Raw genomic sequence first — 21,111 nt, forward strand, 5'->3', positions numbered from 1 at the left:
AGGTTGTGTTTTCATCTGTGTTTGTTTGTTTGTTTGTTTGTTTGTTTGTTTGTTTGTTAGCAGGATTACAAAAAAACTACTCAACCGATTTCTATAAAATGTTGTATAGAGTTGGGACATAACACAAGAAAGAACCCTTAAGATTTTGGTCCAGATCTGGATCAGGAGACACAGATTCTCACTTTCTTTATTATTTTGTGATAGATCAACATTTTCTATGAATAATTCATGGCTCTTGTAACTGATATCTATGAGTGTGTGAAGTTGGATGCAGCTTGAGTGTATGTAAGGAGACTGTTGGGCCTTGGAGGAGATAAGCGCTCAAATTAGTGCCATTCTAATTCCTTTTTAAGTGGTTTAAACTGATATGAACATATTCATGGGTGCCTTGCTTTGTAAGACAGCTCAGTTCACTTTACATCCACAAAATATCAGGAAAACCAAGAAATATATAAACTGAAAAGCTGGACTCATTTGGTATTATTTCATGGTTTTAAGTTATTGTTGATGAACGTTTTCATCGTGAAGTTACATTAGGATGTTAATGTGCTCAGGCAAACACAGCAACAATAACTAAATAAAATAAAATTTGTTTAGAAAACTGCTATAATATTTCATCTGTATTTTTGTGATAATTATTGTTATTAGTTATTAATGTAACGAACACCACCAGCCACACCAGCGTCAGGTCGAGGAACACAGTGCTTGTGGGTGAGGATTTTTACCGCTTGGAGGGGGAGGAGGAGGGGAGAACAGGCCAGAGGGAAATATGTTTGATATTATAGTTCTGATGCCTGCTTCTCCGCCTCCGAGGGTTGGACCCCCAAGTGGGCACGGTAGAACTCCGTCTCATAGTGTCGGCGCGGTTCGCTGCGTTTGAAGAACCCACACTGGGGCAACAGATCACCATGGGGAAGTGAAGGAAAGGTAGAACAGGGGGAGAGAAACAATGAGAAACAGAATAGAAGAAAGAAGGATTTAGGGACGGAGAGTTCCCAGATGGGATTGAGAGGAGACGACATAAAGGGGGACGAGACAGAGGGAGGACAAACACAAGTAGAAAAAGAGGACAGATGAGAGTGAGCTGGAAGGAATAAAATGATTACAGGACAGAACAAAGCAGATAGAACTAATTGGACTGACATGGAAAGTGATGAGAAAATGTCAGAGTAATGAGGGAGACAGGATGAAGTCAGGACGTCTAACATCAATATTTGATATAAAGGGAATCTATGAAGATTGTCTGTACCATAAAAAAACAAATACTAACTGTTTTGGGACTTGCAATAAGAGTCAAGTAACCTGTGTGTAAGTGTGTGTGTGTGTGTGTGTGTGTGTGTGTGTGTGTGTGTGTGTGTGTGTGTGTGTGTGTGTGTGTGTGTGCGTGTGTGTGTGTGTGTGTGTGTGTTACCTTCCACAGGAGGCAGACCAGTAGAGTGAGCAGCAGGATGCCTGCCAGCACGGCTATGAGGATGATCCACCAGGGGATCAAGTACTGATCAACCAGACCACGTTCAGGGTAGATCATCACTGGAACCTGGAGAGGAAGGACCCATTTCAAATAAATATTTATCACTGCTGGATTGACACCATGTTTGCGTTTTTGTTAATTCCTTTAAAAGGGATAATGCGTGTTAATTAACGTGCATATTTGAGTCCAACATGTAAATGTGTGTATAAAAAATTCAGTAGTACATAGAGTGAGTGTCATGTGTTCAGTACCTGAGCAGCAGCATCCTTGAGGACCAGGTGCTTGATGCTGGACTTGACTGTGATGTTGGCTCTGACCAGCAGCTCCAGAGCACTGACTGCTGAGAACTCCTGAGAGACACAGAGACAGGGACCACTGTGAAAACTTTGTATTTTATAAGTTGTTTAGTTAACCGCTCGTTGTGCTGTCTGAGAATTCAAAACAGAAAGTCCCTTCTGCTGATGTCCAGTATCAGATCATTTGTAAAGTCACAATAATGTTCAAATCCACATATTGATTCACATGGAATAAATCAAACCACAGTAGAAAACCATGTTGGGTGCACAGTGTATTTCTTGTTACTCTTGGATCTGTCGCTGAATATTAAAGCTGCAGCTGCAGGTCACTCAGTGGTCAAAGCTGACAGATGTAATCACAGACTGCTGACTGCTTTAACCCCTTATTACTCATTCAGTAAATGCACTTCCTGCAGGTCTCCCTCGTTCACTCACATTACTTACTTAAATCAGTGTGAGCACCAGCAGCTCAGATTGAGAGTATAATGCGATAACACGCTGATGAATTTTTTTTACCTCTATGAAACTGCTGTTCCACAGCCGGGCGTGGATCTTGAGGACAGCCTGACCAGAGAAGCTGTGGAGGGGACACTGGAACAGGACACAACGTGCCGATCCCAGGAGACAATCCTGGAGGGAGGAAAGTTACAGCTAAGCACTCTGGGTATTTATTTGAATGGGACTGAGCACAAATATATAAGCAGTTACAAAAAGTAAGGAAAACCAAATGTCTTTTTGTCTCTATGCAAACATCAAATCAACATAACACCCCCTTACTCTTGTTCCTTCTGTCCTATGCCTCTTTTATATTGTATTATATGTCAATTGTATCTATGTAGATGAATGAAAGATTGCATGAATGTATTTGATTTTGTTTCTGTTCTGCAGACACTGTATTGTCCACCTGGGACAATAAAGTCTTATATTATCCTTTTCTCTTTCCCCTCTTACCAGTTTGAGCGACTTGCGTTTCTCTGAAGCTGCCACAGCTGGGGTGGTTCGTCCCACGCTGCCCTTCGTCATCACTTGACCTTCGTCCTCCGGGTGGGAGCGGCGCGCTCGCCCAGCCTGCTGATGCGTTCAAACAGGAAGAGATGGATCAGTCACTTGAGACGGTTCAGGAAGAAGAATTAAGGTCTGTGTGTGGACGTGACCCGTCCGTGAACAGGGCAAATTTGGATAAGGAGGAGGATGTTGCTGCCATAGTCGATAATCCCATGTTAGCTCACATGCTGCTGAGATGCTGGTGCTCTAGTGCGACCCCTAGTGGCAGTGGATATCTCTCTATATCCTTTAAAACTGCAACCAAAGTGCAACCACCAATTTTTGTCAGTATCAATCACTGATCATTATTTTGTTTCGTAACTGATTGAACACTCAGTGTAGAAAAAGTCAGAAAATAGTCAATATTTTTAATAGTTATTATTTCCTAAAACCCAAGTGAACTTTCACAAATGTCTGAGTTTGTCCAACCAACAGTCATTAACATAAAAATGTTGCGTTTACTATCGTATAAAACTAGCAAATATTCACATTTGACAAGCTGATACCAGTGATTTTTGGAAATTAACGGAATAATTTATTCTCTAGAGGACAGATTTGTTTCCCCTTGTCATGAAAATAATGAAACTGCCATTTACAGTTTGGGTCAATAGGCTCAATAACAGCAGAGATTAATCCGACCACGCCACTAGGAAACCTTTAGGACAAAAGAAACATTAACTGACTGCTTCTTTTTTGCCTGAAAAGTTGAATCCACACTGTGAAATATAAACTGTGCTCTGCTAACCTGTGGAAGCTCTGCAGGTGAGGACTCCTGCAGCCCCAGAGGATTCAGTGCTGCTGAGGGGATGCAGTGTGTGTCTGGGTGACCCTCAAACTTCAGTCTCGTGGGATACAGGAGCCACTTCCCATTGGCCAGCTCGTAGGGCCACATGATGTTCAGGAAGGCCGAGCCGAGCGTCTGCAGGGCTTGTCCGGTGTTTGCCACCTGAATAAAAATGGCAAACACTGCTGTCATGCACTGACACGCTACAGCACACATACAGATTGAAGGACTCACACATGAGCATCCTCTACACACACACACTCATTCCTCACCACAAACTCGATATCCACAGGGCTGCCGATGTCCTCCAGGCTGGTCATGGCACTCTCTCCCCTCACTGTGCCGCTGAAGAACAGCTGGTGAGGATGAGCGAGCCTATAGGGAAACACAACATCACATCAGTGTGTCAGACAGCTGCAAACACACTCACACACACTTACAGGCCTGTTGATTAGTTTAAACTGAATTTTATTTAGTCAAAAACAAAACTGATTTTTTTTGGTTTAACCCTTCAAACTCACAATAACCTAGAAATGTATTTTCTTTTTTAGGTTTCTAACAATAACGCAACAGTCGAGCTAAAGTTTAGAAAAAGTTAATAAAACAATGTACAAGACAACTGGATTTTCAGTTTGATTTGTTTACACTGGGTTTAAAATATTTACTTCAATATAAAACATAACCCAGCATCAATAAGGAGTTGAAAGAAATTAATGGAAATCATGTGTGATACTGTGGGAATAAGATAATTTCAACAACTTTAAAACTTAGGGAAAGCAAAGGGAAAATGTTTATATTTAGAGAAGACTGCCAGAGGAGGTTATTAACATTAGGTTATTAACAACTCACCCACTGACAGAAAGGGGGAGCTCTATCACAACTTTAGCAAATGCAGTGGCTGGGACCAGGTCAGGCTGCTCGCTGATGCTGAGAACAGAATAATGAACAAACACAAAGAGAGAGTGAGTGTTTTATCAGAACAAGTCAAATATCTGCGAGTCAAAGCTTGATGTGATGTGAAATAACAAACAGCTCCATCCTGTCTGGAAAATAACTTACGTTGTCAGTAGGAGATCTGCCGTCAACTCAGTCGTCTCAATGGTGATGTTGGATGTGCTCAGGTTGATGGAGAATTTCAGCTGATAGGCAAACACACACACACACACACACACACACACACACACACACACACACACACACACACACACGCACACACACACACACACACATTTATTACAACCAATATCAAGTGAAAAGACAAAAAATACACAAAATCAACAAAAAAGAATTTGATTTGAATTCTTAAATTGATGATGATGTGTGCAGAGCTGAAACTAACAGTTATAAACTAACATTATTTACTGACTAATCTGCCAATTATCTTTTTGACAAATAGCTTAATCACTTAGCATCAGTAAAAATTGTTTTATTTACACAGATACTCAATTACATTACGATTAGATGTGACTGTAGAATTAAGCGCCTCATCACATTTATGCAGCTAACGTTTGGGTTTTATGTTTAAAAAAAACCATTAGAATCAATCATCACAGTGGTTGCAAATCAATTTTCTGTAGATCGATTAATTGACTGTTTGTTGCAGGTCTTGATTAATTAAATGAGTGAATTAATCGTTTTGGTCACTTTTACTTTAGTTTCTTCAACAAACTGCTTGCACTTAGAAGTCTTGGAAAGAGAATTCATACATATATAATATCTAAAAATGAAAGTTGTGTTCAATGACAGTTTCTATATTCTTTTGTTCTGAAAGTTTGGACTGTATTTTCACAGATTGGTTTTCCTCACCTTAGTATCTCGTTTGACAGGGTTTCCCAGCTCACATTCCACTTGGGAGCCATTCTGGTTCGCTTGGCATCTCATCTAAACAGGGCATTTTAGATTTTTGATGAGTACAAGAGCCAATATCGTCACATGGGGTCGTCATCAAACACCAAATTTCCAAATACCTGAGGTGGGACCCTGGAGCCGGCGTACGACAGAGTGTTTGGCAGGGAGATAATCAGCTGAGCAGCGTGAGCGTCGTCTCCGTCCTCATCGGGGTGAAGGGGGTCAGAGGGCATGTTGGTGACGGTGACCTCCAGCACCACCAGCCGCTGGTCTGACAGGGAGAACACCTGGACATCGTCCTCATCTCTACAGAGAGGAAAAGAAGAGAGGAAGCAGGGATGGAGATGAAAACACACGTGCACACTGATCCTGAGTCAGGGTGAGTACATCAATGTACTGTGACGGCTGCGTACACATAATATTAAGCAAAAGTAAAACTGTATATTAATCATTGTATTAATGATAAGTCATCACTTTGCAAATAATATTCCCTTGACTTGTTTATACACATTATTTCCTTTGCAGAGGCCTAATTGGAGCTGGGGTGCAGGTTACTAAGCAACCGTTTGCTGGGCAACAGTACACATTATTCAATCCACCAGCTCACACAGACTGAGGCAGATACTAACTTTGGCAGAGGGGTGAAGAGGTCGGAGGTCAGGGGTCGTGTTCCAAACTGGTAGCTCAGCTTCAGGTTGCTCTGGCAGATTTTGTCACTGCCACATCCTTCTCGCAGGAAGTTCACCTTCAGGGGAGTAAACCAGACAGACAGGATGAATCAGAGTTCACGTTTTTGATTCAGAATAATGTAGAAAGACGTGTTTTTATTGCATTATACTTTACTATGTCTGTATAATTCATTTAATACATCTTTATCTATACTTAATGAGTGTGAAACTAAACTTATGTTGCTTATACAGATATGGTTGAATGTGAGAAGCCAACTGAGCAGTATGAAATACGTCTGCTTCCTGCTTGCTACTGACCTCAGAGTGCAGCGTGTTGGACGGGGACACACTCAGCACAGGCGCCAGCTTCTCCAGCCTCTTGGCAGCCGAGTGTCTGCGTGGCGGCACAGGCTTGATTGTATGGGTTATTGCCAACGAGATGGGACGCAGTTTGTCCTGGATACTCTCCTGCGTGGACAGAGATGATGATTAGCGGTAAAGCAAAGTATCTGGTCATGGTGTTAGGGTGGGGAAAATGTAGATTGACCCCTATTTGTTAAAATGTTGAAAGAAAAGAAGTATTTAGGGCACCAAAACTGCATGAAAAGGCAGATTCTTACCTTGTATACATTTACCTACTATTTAACTATTATTTACCTGGATTTTTGCAACCAGAGCAAAATAAAATAAACCATAAGCATGATGTATCTGACCAGGAACACACAATCACATGTTACTGACGTGGAGTTGGAAGACAGCAGTGGTGCACACGGGGTAACGCTGGAGATGCAGCTCCACTTCCTCCGTCTGCGTGTACTCGGGCTCGAGTGAACTGCGGCCCAGGAAGTTAACGCGGTGCGGGAGGCCCAGCTTCCTGCGCTCGGTGTCAGCTTCGAAGTGCACCACCAGGGCTTGATGGGAGTGAAGAAGAGGGTGAGAGAGAGAGAGAGAGAGAGAGAGAGAGAGAGAGAGAGAGAGAGAGAGAGAGAGGTTGAAATACAGAAATGTCGGGACACGCACACAGAGAGCACTTCAGGAGCCCACCAGGGGTAGAGCATATATTAAACCCCTCATCTCAGGGAATACAGTGTTACACAGCTGTGATTTAATCATAATAACGTCTAACCTTACCACAGATAAGGTTACTACAGCACTGTAAATAGAAAGGACTCCTGTCACTGTGCAGTGTGATACGAAGTCCCACGTGAGAGAACGGACACAAACGGTGGTGAAGACTGAGGTGCGACTTACTAATGTGTGGTGAGTAGTGCTCCGGGTGGGCTGTGAAGGTGAAGCAGGCCTTGACCTCCACACTGAAAGAGTCACATGGTGGAGGGTGGAAAAAAACAAACCGTTAGAGGTTTTAACAATCACAGCAAAAAAAATTGTTTTTAAAGGTTTCATATATATTAGATTTTAAACATTAATATAACAGCCAACAAATATTTTCTATAGAAAGATAAAGACGAATAGTGGCGACCTTGGTAGACAGTCGCTCTGCGTGTTGTAATCTGAGCTTCTTTGTTTTGGTTGCCAGTCTGGACACACGTTCATGTTAGTGCATGTACATGTGCATGTTAGTCCCCCCCCTCCCCATAAAACCATTGGCCCTCCCCACGTTTATAAAGTGACATGGCTAAAGGTCCAATCAGCAGTGGTATAAACTTGACACCTGGGTGAACAGGCTCTTTTTTTATTGTCTCTACTGCACACATCCATCATCCATTATCTGTACTGCTTATCCTTTGAGTGTCACATTCACACCTATCTAGAGCCTCCAATTAACCTAACCCCAATCTCAATGTGTTTGGACTGTGGGATGGAGCCAGAGTAACCACAGAAAACCCTCGCAGACACAGGGAGACCCTGGCAGATCCTGGATCACGCGGTTCTACTGAACACAGGGTCACTTTGTTTAGTTGTGCTTCTAGTTGTGTGTTTGGATACCACTTTCATTGGGCTTTGCAACACCCGAGGACCGTATACATAACACCTTGCTGAGAACACAAAGCCTGGGGAAGGTGTGGTTGACCATTTGTCCGAGATGCTGGTACCAGTGCGACACTTAGCAGCAGTTAATATCGTTTACGTAACCTTTGAAATCTGGGTTTGGTTAAGTTATACTGGATGTTTTATGACATTATCAGTTCTTACCAGTGTCCTTGTCTGCCCTTGCAGCTGTGCTGCTCCAGATCAATGTATTGCGGATCAATAGATATATCTCTGATTACATGAATGACTGGACGAGACCTAGAGACACATAAAAACACTTTTTAATTGGTAGCACAAATAACAACCAACTGATGCTAAAACAGATTGCAATGGTAATGACTGTGTTTCTAACATACGGCAACTTTAGATTCTGATCATGATTTTTCCAATAATTAAAATGGGTTTCACGTTGAATGTGCTATTTGATATTATTGACAATCTCATTTAGATGTATTTCATTTCTCACCTGAAGAGAACCACTGAATCGTTAAGAGAGCCCACTGCCATGTCTGGATATTGATTATTGTCAATGTCCAGACCACCTGAGATGGAGTATCCGAAACGTCTCACGTCAAAGTCCCGACCGTCCAGCACCTGACGGGATAAGAAACATGTATCAATAGTCTGTATTAGTTTAGTGTCATAATCACTGTGTTTCCTTAATGCAATCCTTTCATTTTCATCCCTCTTTTCATCTATCCATTTACTCACTCGTCTTGTGAAACTCACCTGAGCAGGTTTCGTCTCAATTCCAGAATCTGATCCTCTGTAGATGAAAACTTTGCCGTCACCATCATATGGCGCTCCAACAGCAATATCTACAGGATCAAAGCTTTATTAGAGACCACAATCTATTCAATTCTTTATATTTACAAGTAAATTCTTCCCACTAACATTTCAACTTCAATATCAAATCAAGTGCACGGCACGTTCAAATAGTGTTTAAGTTAAATGCAAATAAAATAATGATAGTATAAAATAAAATGTAAAGTAAATATAAAATAATCGTGAATTCCTACAAATTTAACCAAAAATAATACTATCTAGCAGTTTTGTAAAGTAAATAAATACACTTCCCTGGATGACAAACACCTTGATGTCATTAAACACTCTCTGGTTTTGTTGGATACAATTGTTCTCACCTCCATATCCATCCTGGTCCAGATCTCCGATGTTGCTGACCGTCATCCCAAACATGGAGTCATACGTCCCGTTGAGACGGATCGGCCGAGCGTGATCGTCCCAGTGACCGAAGGGGTTCAAGTACACGTAAACGGCTCCACCGATCTCGGCCTTACGGTCGAAAAAGTTGGGAGCTCCGACAATTAGGTCTGTCCAGCTAAAGAACAGGAACAGAAACAGGGTTAGAGATACGCTCTCAACATTTTTAATAGAAAACATAAAATATTCGGAAATAATTTGTGTACAATATTATTTTTAAAGGATTGCAAAAGGGTTTCAGCCAAAATTGTCAATGTCAACATTTCGTAAAGGGCACTTCAGCCCACATCTTTTCCTGCGAGTCCAGGGAATCGACCCAACAACCTTCCCATAGCCACCCCACTTGCCACCAACTCTAAGATCTAGGCCTCAGCATTTCCTCACCCGTCCCTGTTCAGATCCGTCGTAGCTACCGAGTACCCAAACGAGGATGCCAGCTCCTCCCCCCAGAAAATGTGTTGTGGCACCAGCCGGTACACGTTATCCTTCCTCAGCAGCACCACCGCCCCTGTGTGATTGGCCCGGGGTGCGCCCGCCACAAAAGTCAGCTCTCCGAGACTCGTTATCCCGAAGGCTGAGTCCACAGAAAACCCTGTAAAAAGAAGGAGGAGAAGGAGAAGGAAGGCAGAGTGGAGGAGGAGGAGGAAGGGTCATGGGTTAGTATTGAGCATGGGTCTCAGAGGCTAATCTCCTCTCAGTGTAGCGTGTAGTGCTCATCTTCTTACTAATGAAATGTGTGCCTTAAGTGACTATTGATTTTATGCCAAACTCATGAGGGGTATGAATGTCCTGTGTGCTGCGTTTGTCGGAGGAGAGCGAGCGGTTGTGCATCCACCAGCGAGAGCAGAAGGGCACAGGGAGATGTATGATGTCTCCTGAGATTCATGATCTTGTTGTTCTGAATCAGCTGCCTCTGGTGAAGACAGTGTGTAAACACAGTGAGTGGATATTAATCAGATTTATGGCCTAAAGCATCTCCTCCTTTGTGCGAGTGTGCATTATGGTAGTGTGCATCTGTATGCTTGTGTGTGTGTGAAGGAATGTGAGGATGTGTTTGCATGTAAATCAGGTAAAGTAAGGGATTGAACAAGTGGAAGGGGGAAGGGTTGGTGTGTGTGTGTGTGTATGTGTGTGTATGTGTGTGTGTGTGTGCTTCGTTGTGTTGTATTTTCTGATCAAGCTGTGAAAAATGGCACATCATATCAAACATTTCACTTTAGCAGAAGCAGTCGCATGCATTTGCTTCACTGGTTCAAAAAAGAAAAACGTGCAGAGGGTGTGAAAAAGGAGGATAATCTATCAGGACATTTGTTAGTGCTGAGTAAACATGCAGAGGGAGACAAAACAGAGACAAACAGTGGGCAGCTCCAGGGTGGCAGGTGTGGAATGCAACAGTCTGCATCTCAATTCCTGTAAAAGCCCAATGGACAGAGAGAACGGGCTATTTTTTCCACTCAGGGCGGCTTTTAACACACAGGCTTACGACAAGGTCGACACTGTAAAACTAAATAGCCGATGGAAGCTTTAGGGCCGCAGAGGGTTTTTAAAAGGGGGTGGGGCCGTGCATCAGCCTAGTAAAGGTGGGACCAACGATAGTGATTTCGATCAACTGTGTGGACTCACTTCATTTCACTGGCCTATAAGAAATCATTTGCAATAACTGGGTCCCATGTTATTCTTGCAGGGATTTTTTATTTGTTTTTGTTTTTTTAAGTCATATTGCAACTCTAAGGCAATACAAATCCATGTAATCCGTATTAATACCTCTGCAAAGGAGGTGATGCTGTCATTTGCATTTGTTTATTTGTTTAATTGTTAGCAGGATTACGCTAAAACTACACGACAGATTACCTAGAAACTCAGTGGAAGGGTGTGGTATTGGTCTGGAAAGAACCTATTAAAATTTGTTGCGGATCTAAGATTAAGAATAATTTTCACTTTCCTTAACATTGAGAGATAGGGCATTTTTCAACGTTTTCGTTCATTTCTATTATCCATAATAATATGGATATTGAGGGAAAAGGCGTATTTAGGGGACTGATATTGAAAACCTGGAAACAGATGCAATAAATGTAACAACCTCAATTGGTCAAAAAACTGGCTATTTAATAACACCCCAGTTAAATCAACACCCTATTAAATAGATTTTTTGTTTATGATTTGTTTAAGCCTTTACAGAGGTAAAAATAGATGTATGCCTTTTATATCCAGCGCTGCTCCTTGGATAAATAGACCAGTTGATAGATTTACTGTTTGTATACAAGCATAGTAAAAAAAGGAACAACTGGAATCCTGTGCCATGTGAGATTTAACAACAGTTTAGGAAAAGACTTCTGGAATATATACAACACTGTCTGTCATTTTAGTAAACATGCAGGTGTGGCATATCATCTGGTTAGGATCAATGGAAGCATGTGAGTTATAAATGGAGGCTAGAAGGTCATGTGGGAATTAGTGTTGTCAAGGAGACGGCTCAATATGGTGAGTGGGAGGGTAAACAGGCGTGGAGGTATGTGAATAAAGAGATTTATTGCAGATCCAAACACTTAGTCAAAAGTAGTGATAGGAACCACATGATAACTGTAAACAAATAAAAAACAGCCCGACGATGAGTCATTGCACATCGACAGATTATCTACAAAAAATGAGAAGAATACTTTCTTTGATAAAACAAATGGTAATCCACCACTTTGGTCCAGACTGAGGCCTTGTCCACACTACTGCGGATATTTGTTCTGACACAAAATACAATCCACTCAAACTAGCATGCCAGGCCAATAGGTGGCGATAAAGTCCACATCAACAATCCGTCAAATACAACAGAAGAACATTGTGAGCATGCTCAGTGAGCTTATTCTCATTTGGAGGTGGTAACTTCCAAAACGTATAAATTGGGCATGGCAGTGGCCTGCGAATGCCGGTAATGTGGTAGTGCTAAATTAAGCTGCAAACTTCTAATTAGACCTAGCAATGCTAAGCAAACGTAGAAAAGCCAGTATATACCCGCCTGTGACATCATTTTTGTATTTTGTATACAAGTTTTCTGAAAATCTGAAAGCATTTGTATAAAATCTGATGAGAGGCCCAAACGCATAGAAGAAAGTTCACTTTGCAAAATATTCCCACTAGTGTGGACAGGGCATGAAACAGGCTATGTCAACAACTGCAGGATAGATTTTTGTGATATTGGATACCAACATTCATGGTCCCCAGAGGATACCACTGAGTTTTGTGATCCCCTGACTTTCCCCCAGCACTGACGTTAGATCAATGTTCTCACTTATCCAATGAAAATATCTTGCTCCTTGTATCCATGACGATGCATCGTCATAACTTTGGTGATCCTTGATTTTTTTATCTAGCTTCATCATCAGGTCAAAATATAAAAAAATGTCCAGTACTTTGGTAGCGACAAAACTAACCTCCGCTATGTGTTAGCTTTTGTGTTTAGTGCTATCAGAAAATGTTAGTATTTTAACATTCTAAACTAAGTTAACACGGTAACCATTATACTGAACATCAGTATGTTTTCATTGAGAGCATGTTAGCACACTAATATTAGCTCAGAACACCAGACCCGTAGCCTTGTTTGTTAGTTGAACCCTTTTATAAGTAAAACGACGACAACCCACGAGAAAACCACCGCCACCTGGAAAGCTTCGAACCGACACACACATGCAGACTGACTCGACACGCGACAGATGACAGACATCTACAGACAGAACAGACAAACACCTGCTGCTATGAAAAGAGACAACCATCTTTAAAATTAGGCTTCTGGTTAAAGACGGAACCAAAAAAAACATCATCTTCAAAAACAATAAATAAAAGGGTTTATAGTAGATTTTTGGTTTTGGATGGTTGTCTCTTTATAACAGCGAAGGTGATACTGTCCCATGTTGTACACACTAAATTTTATACACGTAGACACGAGGTAGACAGGATTAAGACGAAGAGGGTGGGACTACTTCCACTACAAGCCCAGTCCGGTCCAAACAACAACACGCCACGCCTACAAACCTAAGTAGCTATTATGAGCTACGTCCTCAAATGGCGTGGGCCGGCTGGAGGGCTCCAGAGTTTTGTACAGCAGTGCATCTTCAACAGGGCTAGCCATGAACAAGAGCCCTACGGCCCGAGACAGGAAGAGAGAGACAGAGAGACGTACAGAGTGCGGGAGGGGAGTGATGGGGTGGTGAGGAGAACAAAAAAGAGTGAAAAGAGAGAAAAAAGGGGGAGAAGGGAGGTGCAGGTGAGACAGGCTGTGATTGATTGGTGTTTTGTCTTTGCGGTGCCGCAGCGGGTTTTTCTTTCCCCTTGGAAACCACTGGGTACCCAGTAGAGAGATGACGTTCATGGCTCAGACTGTAGCCTGACACTGGACACCACCCACATTACGTTTTGACATGTTTTCCCATGCTTCATTTCTAGAAGAGGGCGGTGGATGGCATGAGGGTGACATCATTGTTTTGTTTTTTTCTAATTCATGTCAGGCCACAATACGTTTGGACGTATTTGACAAGTCCACCCACATTCATATGAGAAAATGTTATAGGAGTCTTACACAAGGCCTCATGAGTCACAGCAGAAATACTTAGTAGGGAATTACAGGGACACTAAATCAAATTTTCTCTCCACCAGTCAAAAGCAGTTGCTTTTGTTGCTGTAGCCACTGTGGTTGTGTCCGTCCTGTTTGGGGTACAGTCTGAGCCCTGGTGTCGCCCCTCCTCCGGCCCTCGCTTTCTCTCCTGTGCACTGGCAGCAGTGAGCAGGGAGGGCAGATCCTACCCAGGTAACTGTGGTAAGGCACAGGGATGAGCTGAGCATTAAGTTCTTTCTGATCGGCCACCTCGTAGGGTCCGTCGTCATAGAAACCGAGGTCAAGCAGGGTCTGGTTTAGAAGCTGGACGCGCATCTCGCCTGGAATGGAAATAGGTGAGGACACAGCAAAGCAACAACAGAAGACGTAGAGCTACAGACCCTCACGCTCTTTGCTTCAAAAATACACGCACATGTGCATAATTACAGTTTCATATTGTATATATGCAGAGGAAAATATACAGTAAAACATAGCGTTAATCTTCTGTTGCAGACGATGACGATATGACTGAAGAAGATAAATCTCAGTACTTTCTTTGATTAACTGGATGCTGCTGCTCTGCATAAGTTCACTGTCCAATCACTAGATTGGCTATTGAATCAATGTCTTCCCCCCTGAGTCCTGTCAGTAGTATGTCTTTAATTAGATTGTTTACATGCTAAGATAATCAGCTGCTGGATGTAGCTTTATATTTACCATATATACATGTCATTGTTTCAATATAACTCTTTTTTATCTTAACAAGACACCAAATAAGTATAATTGTCTCATTATTCAGTCATAAATCAGAGAAAACTCTGAACATGGTGATGGCAAACGAGAGTAATCAATGCAAAGTACGGGGTTCAATAAAATGTAAGTATTTCATATAGATACCGATCAAACATCTAACATCGAAATCTATCTGCTGAATGTGGCCAATTTCTGACAAATGTATAACAAACTCATTGGCCATAACATTTAGGTGAAGACATAAAAGCTGGAAATATGCTTGAAGGGATAGTTCACCCAAAATTTGAAATGTACTCATTATCTAGCGCAAGCTCTCGCCTCTATGGTCTTGCCCAAGGGTGCATGCTTTTGAGGTGTGTGCATTTAAACGTGAATGCAGCTCCAGAGGAGGATATCATAGGGCATTTAGGCTAAAAACATGGTGTATATGAAGCCGTTTCGAGTCTAATTCAAATGTTGGGGCTTAAGGACACTTGGATGACACCACACAGGCACTATGGAGGCATTTTATATTTTTTTTACGTTTGAAGAATCGGTCTCCATTTAGGTATTGGATTTGGCTGAAACGCTGTTTACCCCTGAAACTCCAAAAGTGTTTTGTGGACTCAAACACTTCACCCACCCCTCCATTGGTATAGTCGTGAGTAGATAACGACTGAATTTTCTTTTTGAGTGAACTATCCCTTTAATATGCTTGTTGCTGCCACCTAGAGGTATAAAAATTCAAAACATTTTTCTATATTAATAAAACATGCCTGTAATGCTTTGCGAGGCTTTGTTTCTATGATCCACCCTTCAGAAGGCCAACGAGACACCGTACCTTTCCAGTTGTATGTTCCCGGAGCACCAAACAGAATGAAGTTGTTGTCTGGGGTGAAGCTGACAGACAGGCCCTGCTGACAGAAACCAAACTGCTCGTGTCCCTGCGGTCGACCCTCGCAGAACTTCCACTCGCCTCCGTCCAGGTCATCGCGCTCCGTCAGGTCCTCACTCAGGACGTAGCAGCGTCCAATGGGGTCACGAGTCTCCGAGGGTTGATTCACACGTTGCCTGAGCTCGTACAGGTGAGCGCAGGTCTGATAAGAGACAGGCAACAGCACAATATATTTATTTTCACAATTTTTGAGGGAGCGATGACAAAATAAGTTATAAAGGTTAATTTAATGGGATCCAAGGGAATGTATGTCCATGACTGACAGCAGCAGAACAACAAAGTAGATTATCACTCTTTGTGATTTACTGCACTAATGAATTTACATGATGTGGTCTTTACTCACCACCACCTTCCCTCCAATCCCCTGACTTTTCACAGTCACTCCCAGCCACTGGTTGTCTTTGCTCTCTCTGTCCAGATTCACTGAGGGAAAACACAGAAGGAAACAGCAAACATGGTCCGTATTGTAAACCAATTAGAATCCGAGCCAAAGCAAGCAAATAGCACGTTGTTATGAAATGGAGTTATACAAGTTCAAGGTAAATGTTCTTTTATGTGATGCACATGCAAAATGCAAAAGTGGAAATGTAGAGGAAATACATTTTATAGTTAGTTTTGAAAACAAAAGGTATAACAATGTGCACATTTTTCTGCAGCCACCCAGTGGACCTGAAGGCTTGCATCCGGATTCAACAAAAGGAAGTTGCATTAGATTCAAGGATTGTCTCAGTGGAAAAATTAAAAAAAACAGAGGGTATGTTTTAAAACTGCCTAAATCTATATATAATATAATAGTGTGCGAATATTCTTTGTACATTAATTGACTGATCATTTCAGTTTTACTCACCTTCTCCATCAATATCCACCCTCTCACAGTCATACTCCTCTGGTGTGATCGGACACCTGAACAAGGCTCCTGGTCGACTGCCCCGCAATTGACCTAGCCCTGCTGCCTGCGGCGCCCCCACCAGGATCCTGAAAGAACATCAGTGACAATTCATTTAATCATTTAATCACATGGTGTAATGATTGATCTACACATAGGTCTGCACCACAGATTGTAAACAAAGATGGACGAAATGACTGCTCTCCAAAAAGTGTCAAGGAGCTTTTCTGTCTTTTTAACTGTGAGTATATAATAGATTTTTTAAAACATCAAAATTAAAGTTGTTTTTTAGGTTGTATATAACCCCATCCATGTCCAGCAGTAATGTAGGCTAGCCTGTATATAACAGGGAGCAAAACTCCTGAAGATTATTGGTGTGAGTGCCAGTTCATAATCAGAGACATCAAATAGCAATATGTTCATTGACTCTTCTTTTATTGGGACTGTAGTGTTCAAGAAAACCTAAGTGATAAAAATACCCTGACACAACCACAGTGCACTGGACAACAACTGAATTCTGTGAGGGCGCCTTGCTACCCCATCTACAGAGGAAATTACAACCCATGGTTGTTTCACATGTGACTTTGGGCAATTTTCACCCAATGATATCCTGAACTTACTGAAGCAACGGTTGCTCCAAAATATAAACACTGCTGCAGCTCAACCTGAAATCCTGCTGACGGCGCCTACAGTCGAACTGTCCTGTTATCTTGACTCAAAATTGATTCAAAGCAGCTCTGTGGATTCTCTAGGTCCTGTATCTTACTATCAAGGGAAGGAAAAGTTTTATGCCCAGTGAGGTGGTTGCTGATATTCTGGGGCCAGTGTCATTGCCCTCTGCCTTATTAGGAGCGGCTGATTCAGACTAGGATGCTATTTAAAAACTGAGCGTTGAGCCACATTCCACCCAACACCGTCAGCCGTGGCACAGACTACCCTATGCATGGAAGCGAGACATGGGGAAACTGATTGAGAGCAGACAGAGCACAGAATGTAAAGATGGAAGAAGGAAAAAGAGCGAGAAAGAGAGGATTTAAACATATACAATAAAAGAGACCAATCCTAAATGTGGTGCTACAGTAGCAGTTATGATACAGCTGTGATTTAATTAAAACAATGACGTTGGCCAGGAAAAAGCTCAGCTCCACGACGTGGCCACAACTATCTGCACTGCCTGTATTAAAAGTTCCCTCCCTTCATTTCTACCTTGTTAGTTACACACTTAAATTAGAGCTCTCTGTGGCTGTGAAGTGTTTTTGCCTATAAATACAGAGTAGCAAGCTGATAGCATTGCACAGAGCAGGCAGGAAAACAGAGAGGTGGACGTCTGAGTGGTGTCAGAGTGGCAGCCATAACAGACACTCCTCTTCACTCTTGTGCCTGACAGTTGAGATGGTTTGGTGTTTGATAGAACTCATTATAATATTGGTTCATTAAGTGGATCACATTTGATACACAGGCAACAGGTGTAGACACAATACTATTTACAACAAGCCTAGTGGTGAGAGGATAATGAGGTTTCTAAATCCTCGTTTAATAACTGCACAAGTGTAAGATGCTGTCGTCATCTTTTTATGTTTTTTCGGTCAGTCAGTTGAAGACTTTGGTCCAAAGTAAAACAAATCAACTTTACTGAAATTTAAAAGTCCCCAACTGACTTTTCAGCTGCATGGTCAATATTTCTACTTTAAATGTTGATTTGAACATCAATGAAAACATTATAGGATTGCTGACAGACATTATATATCACTAGAGTCAAGAAAATACCATTTAGTTTTTACCCTTGGAATAAATAACCATATAATAGATTGTAATTTGTCTTAGTTACCATCTGGGTCAATTCAATTCATTACAATTCCTCTGTAAAGCATCAAATCAAAACATATATTATGTTAAGGCACTTAACATTGTAAAGTCACGACCCTGACATATGGAGAAACCCAACAGTTCAGACAATGTGAACACGAATGGCGACAGTGGAGAGAAGAAACTCCCGTTCGTGCTGCAACACAGCGTGATGTCACCTGGCAAGATGCTAGCATCGGCCAGTCTCATATATTCAGGCTCATTCCCACAACTGCACCTCACTGCCTCACTGGTACATGAAACAACACAACCACCAACCCAGCCTTTGGCAGTGTTTTAATGAAGAGCAAATGTCTGTCTGAATGTGGCCTTATGCTGTGTCCAAAATCACCCACTCATTCACTATTCCCTACTTCACTATATAGAGATAACTATATAGGGCACTACATAGAGAGCTCATCGGGAAAAGAAGGATTATGACGAGCAACAACCTCAACGTCGACCAGTGGAAAATCCATTTTTGAAATGATCATCTTTAAATGTAGAAATAAACTTGTTTGCCGCACACGACAGGGCGGGCTGTTCCTGATGCTCTCGCTCCTCTTGTCTCTCCACCATGAGCACAATGCTTGATGGTATATATTGCTCAGTTAGTGACCATCAGTTATACACTACTTGTCATGATGCATTGTGGGGAAAAAACGTGTGCACTATATAGGGTATAAAAGCTTAACATTTGGACACCAGTACAAAATGGTGTACGCACTATGTAGTGAGTGAATTCAGACACAGTGTTAGTCATGGAGTGATGTCCCAAGTGCTGAGGTCACAATTGGGCTCATGCTAGCTCTAATCCTACTGTTAGCATGGCCAAATCCTATGACGTTCCACAAAATCATCCACTTTTCATCTTGCCAACTTCTGACAATACTCCCATCCACAACCATTGTGGGACATTGAGCATTAACATTGGGGCCACTAATCACACAGAGAAGCAGCCATGGGAACCTTGACAGGTTGAGGGTGATGGGAAAGTAAGGATGGACTCTGGTGTTCTAAGTTACATTATTGTACTAAACCAACAGCAGCAGTAAATCTTGCTTTAATAGATACACAAATCAACTGTGATAACAACCAGACGGCCACACAGCTCTTTTCTCTTCTACTCCCGCCTCTCCTGCCTCTGCTGAGGTGCAGTCATGCATCAGGAGTGATTTCCCTATCCTTACTGAATGACAACCCAAAACAGTGACCCAAAGCAGAGACATCCCATGTGAAATAATGACCACTTCACATCTCCGGTGGTCCACATAGAAAAATACCATCCAAACAGTGTTGATCCAATGTAAACATATTAAACAAAAGGGATCTGATTAAGAGGAAGAACATATCGCTAAAAAAAGCTGATTAGATCAGCTCAGCATTCCAGGGGCCTCTGGTTTATGTTTAGAAGTTACGATGATACCTCTCTCTTTACCCCCCACATGTAGATACACAGGCAGGTGTCGGGGTGTGAGGGTGGGGGGTCTGTTAAGCTGTTATACCACCACTATTTGGATTAAGAAAGTGGAATGGTTTACAACACGTCAGTGCAGCAAAGCGTTATCTGTGGTCATCTGTACGACTCCAACAGATGGAGGTGATTCTTCCGCGAGAAAACATCTTATTGTAAAATAAAAAATGATAAATGCTAAAATAGGCTAAAGATTTATTCTAGTTGGCGTCACATTTAAGCGATGGTAGATGAGAACATGTCTGGTTGTTGTTTACTGCACATCTGGGCTTATCAGGTGAGGGACTTAACACAGGGAAAGACAGATGTGTGCTAATGTCTTTTTTGGTCCAAACACTATAAAGCATTACTTGCTGTACATGCTTTAGTTGTGTGTGCCTGCATTGGAAATATTTAAGTCTGTTTACTCCACTTAATCTCCAATAGAATAAAACAGATCTTTTTGTAGAAAGATGAAAAACATTTTGAAGATGCTTGGTTCAGGCCAACGTGTAACGAAATTTAGCTCCAACTGTTCCTGATTTATCGTGTTCACAAGAATGGGACAGACATGAGGTCATGGTGACCTTTGAACCTCAACACCAAAATCTGTCATCCTTGAGTACAAGTGTGTGAAAGTGAAAGGGTGTGCCAATCTGAAGCCATTTGTAAAGACATTCCTGAGATGTCCCACTCAAGAAAATAAACCCACTTGTCCAGACAATTGGGTTGACAATCTACTTTCTCCAAACCTTGCTTTTCACATAAGAAAAACGCAGCAGGAGATTGTCCAAGTCAGACACGTTCACAACAACAAGAACAAGTGTTCAGATAAGGGATGGTGTCTAGAACTTGCAGGAGGCAGGTTTGAAAGTCATGGCTGAGTCACGCTTTCATATATTTGCCCTTTGCCCACTGCTGAGTTCACTTCATTGTTCACGACTGAGTCAGATAGTATGATCACGATTTCCACTGCCAAGCTCATCTTTCAGCAAACCCACATTTGACATGGACTTACACAAGTGCTTGTGTGTCTGTCTGTCTGTGTGTGTGTGTGTGTGTGTGTGTGTGTGTGTGTGTGTGTGTGTGTGTGTGCGTGTGTGCGTGCGTGCGTGCGTGCGTGCGTGCGTGTGTGTGTGTCTGTGTAATGTGAGTGGTTACAGGTATGTTGTTGCTGCTGCTGCACACTGAGCCTGGAGGAGTTATCAGGATATCAGGGCGTTGAGTGTGAAGGTGATGGAGACTAGTGAAATACCCACATGGACCCAGACACCACAGGCACCAGCATGGCTGAAGCGCGCGTGTGTGTGTGTGTGTGTGTGTGTGTGTGTGTGTGT

The 21,111-nt window shown here is 42.1% G+C and overlaps 1 protein-coding gene across 4 annotated transcripts in view; it reads right to left on the reverse strand.

Moving 5' to 3' along the window:
- Positions 1 to 21,111, reverse strand: part of itga7 (integrin, alpha 7) — a 37,096-nt gene that overhangs the window by 2,567 nt on the left and 13,418 nt on the right. Inside the window, exons 2-25 of one of the 4 annotated variants that reach the window (XR_004613814.1) lie at positions 16,438 to 16,565; positions 15,934 to 16,013; positions 15,477 to 15,732; positions 14,113 to 14,244; positions 9,709 to 9,916; positions 9,246 to 9,442; positions 8,833 to 8,921; positions 8,570 to 8,697; positions 8,266 to 8,361; positions 7,363 to 7,424; positions 6,853 to 7,022; positions 6,430 to 6,579; positions 6,073 to 6,188; positions 5,563 to 5,749; positions 5,402 to 5,476; positions 4,655 to 4,734; positions 4,445 to 4,522; positions 3,868 to 3,970; positions 3,557 to 3,757; positions 2,719 to 2,838; positions 2,284 to 2,397; positions 1,723 to 1,821; positions 1,412 to 1,537; positions 726 to 890 (exon numbers count right to left, since the gene is read on the reverse strand). Coding sequence is in view for 3 of the 4 variants with exons in the window: in XM_034584988.1 (XP_034440879.1) it covers positions 1,412 to 1,537; positions 1,723 to 1,821; positions 2,284 to 2,397; positions 2,719 to 2,838; positions 3,557 to 3,757; positions 3,868 to 3,970; positions 4,445 to 4,522; positions 4,655 to 4,734; positions 5,402 to 5,476; positions 5,563 to 5,749; positions 6,073 to 6,188; positions 6,430 to 6,579; positions 6,853 to 7,022; positions 7,363 to 7,424; positions 8,266 to 8,361; positions 8,570 to 8,697; positions 8,833 to 8,921; positions 9,246 to 9,442; positions 9,709 to 9,916; positions 14,113 to 14,244; positions 15,477 to 15,732; positions 15,934 to 16,013; positions 16,438 to 16,565 (2,995 nt within the window). In the remaining variant the exon portion in view is untranslated. Of the gene's footprint in view, positions 1 to 725; positions 891 to 1,411; positions 1,538 to 1,722; positions 1,822 to 2,283; positions 2,398 to 2,718; positions 2,839 to 3,556; positions 3,758 to 3,867; positions 3,971 to 4,444; positions 4,523 to 4,654; positions 4,735 to 5,401; positions 5,477 to 5,562; positions 5,750 to 6,072; positions 6,189 to 6,429; positions 6,580 to 6,852; positions 7,023 to 7,362; positions 7,425 to 8,265; positions 8,362 to 8,569; positions 8,698 to 8,832; positions 8,922 to 9,245; positions 9,443 to 9,708; positions 9,917 to 13,344; positions 13,453 to 14,112; positions 14,245 to 15,476; positions 15,733 to 15,933; positions 16,014 to 16,437; positions 16,566 to 21,111 lie in introns of all 4 variants that reach the window. The other 3 variants (XM_034584989.1, XM_034584988.1, XM_034584990.1) reach the window with 3 other exon arrangements.

The sequence above is a fragment of the Hippoglossus hippoglossus genome, chromosome 5 (assembly GCF_009819705.1).
Source record: "Hippoglossus hippoglossus isolate fHipHip1 chromosome 5, fHipHip1.pri, whole genome shotgun sequence".
NCBI classification, from domain to species: domain Eukaryota; kingdom Metazoa; phylum Chordata; class Actinopteri; order Pleuronectiformes; family Pleuronectidae; genus Hippoglossus; species Hippoglossus hippoglossus.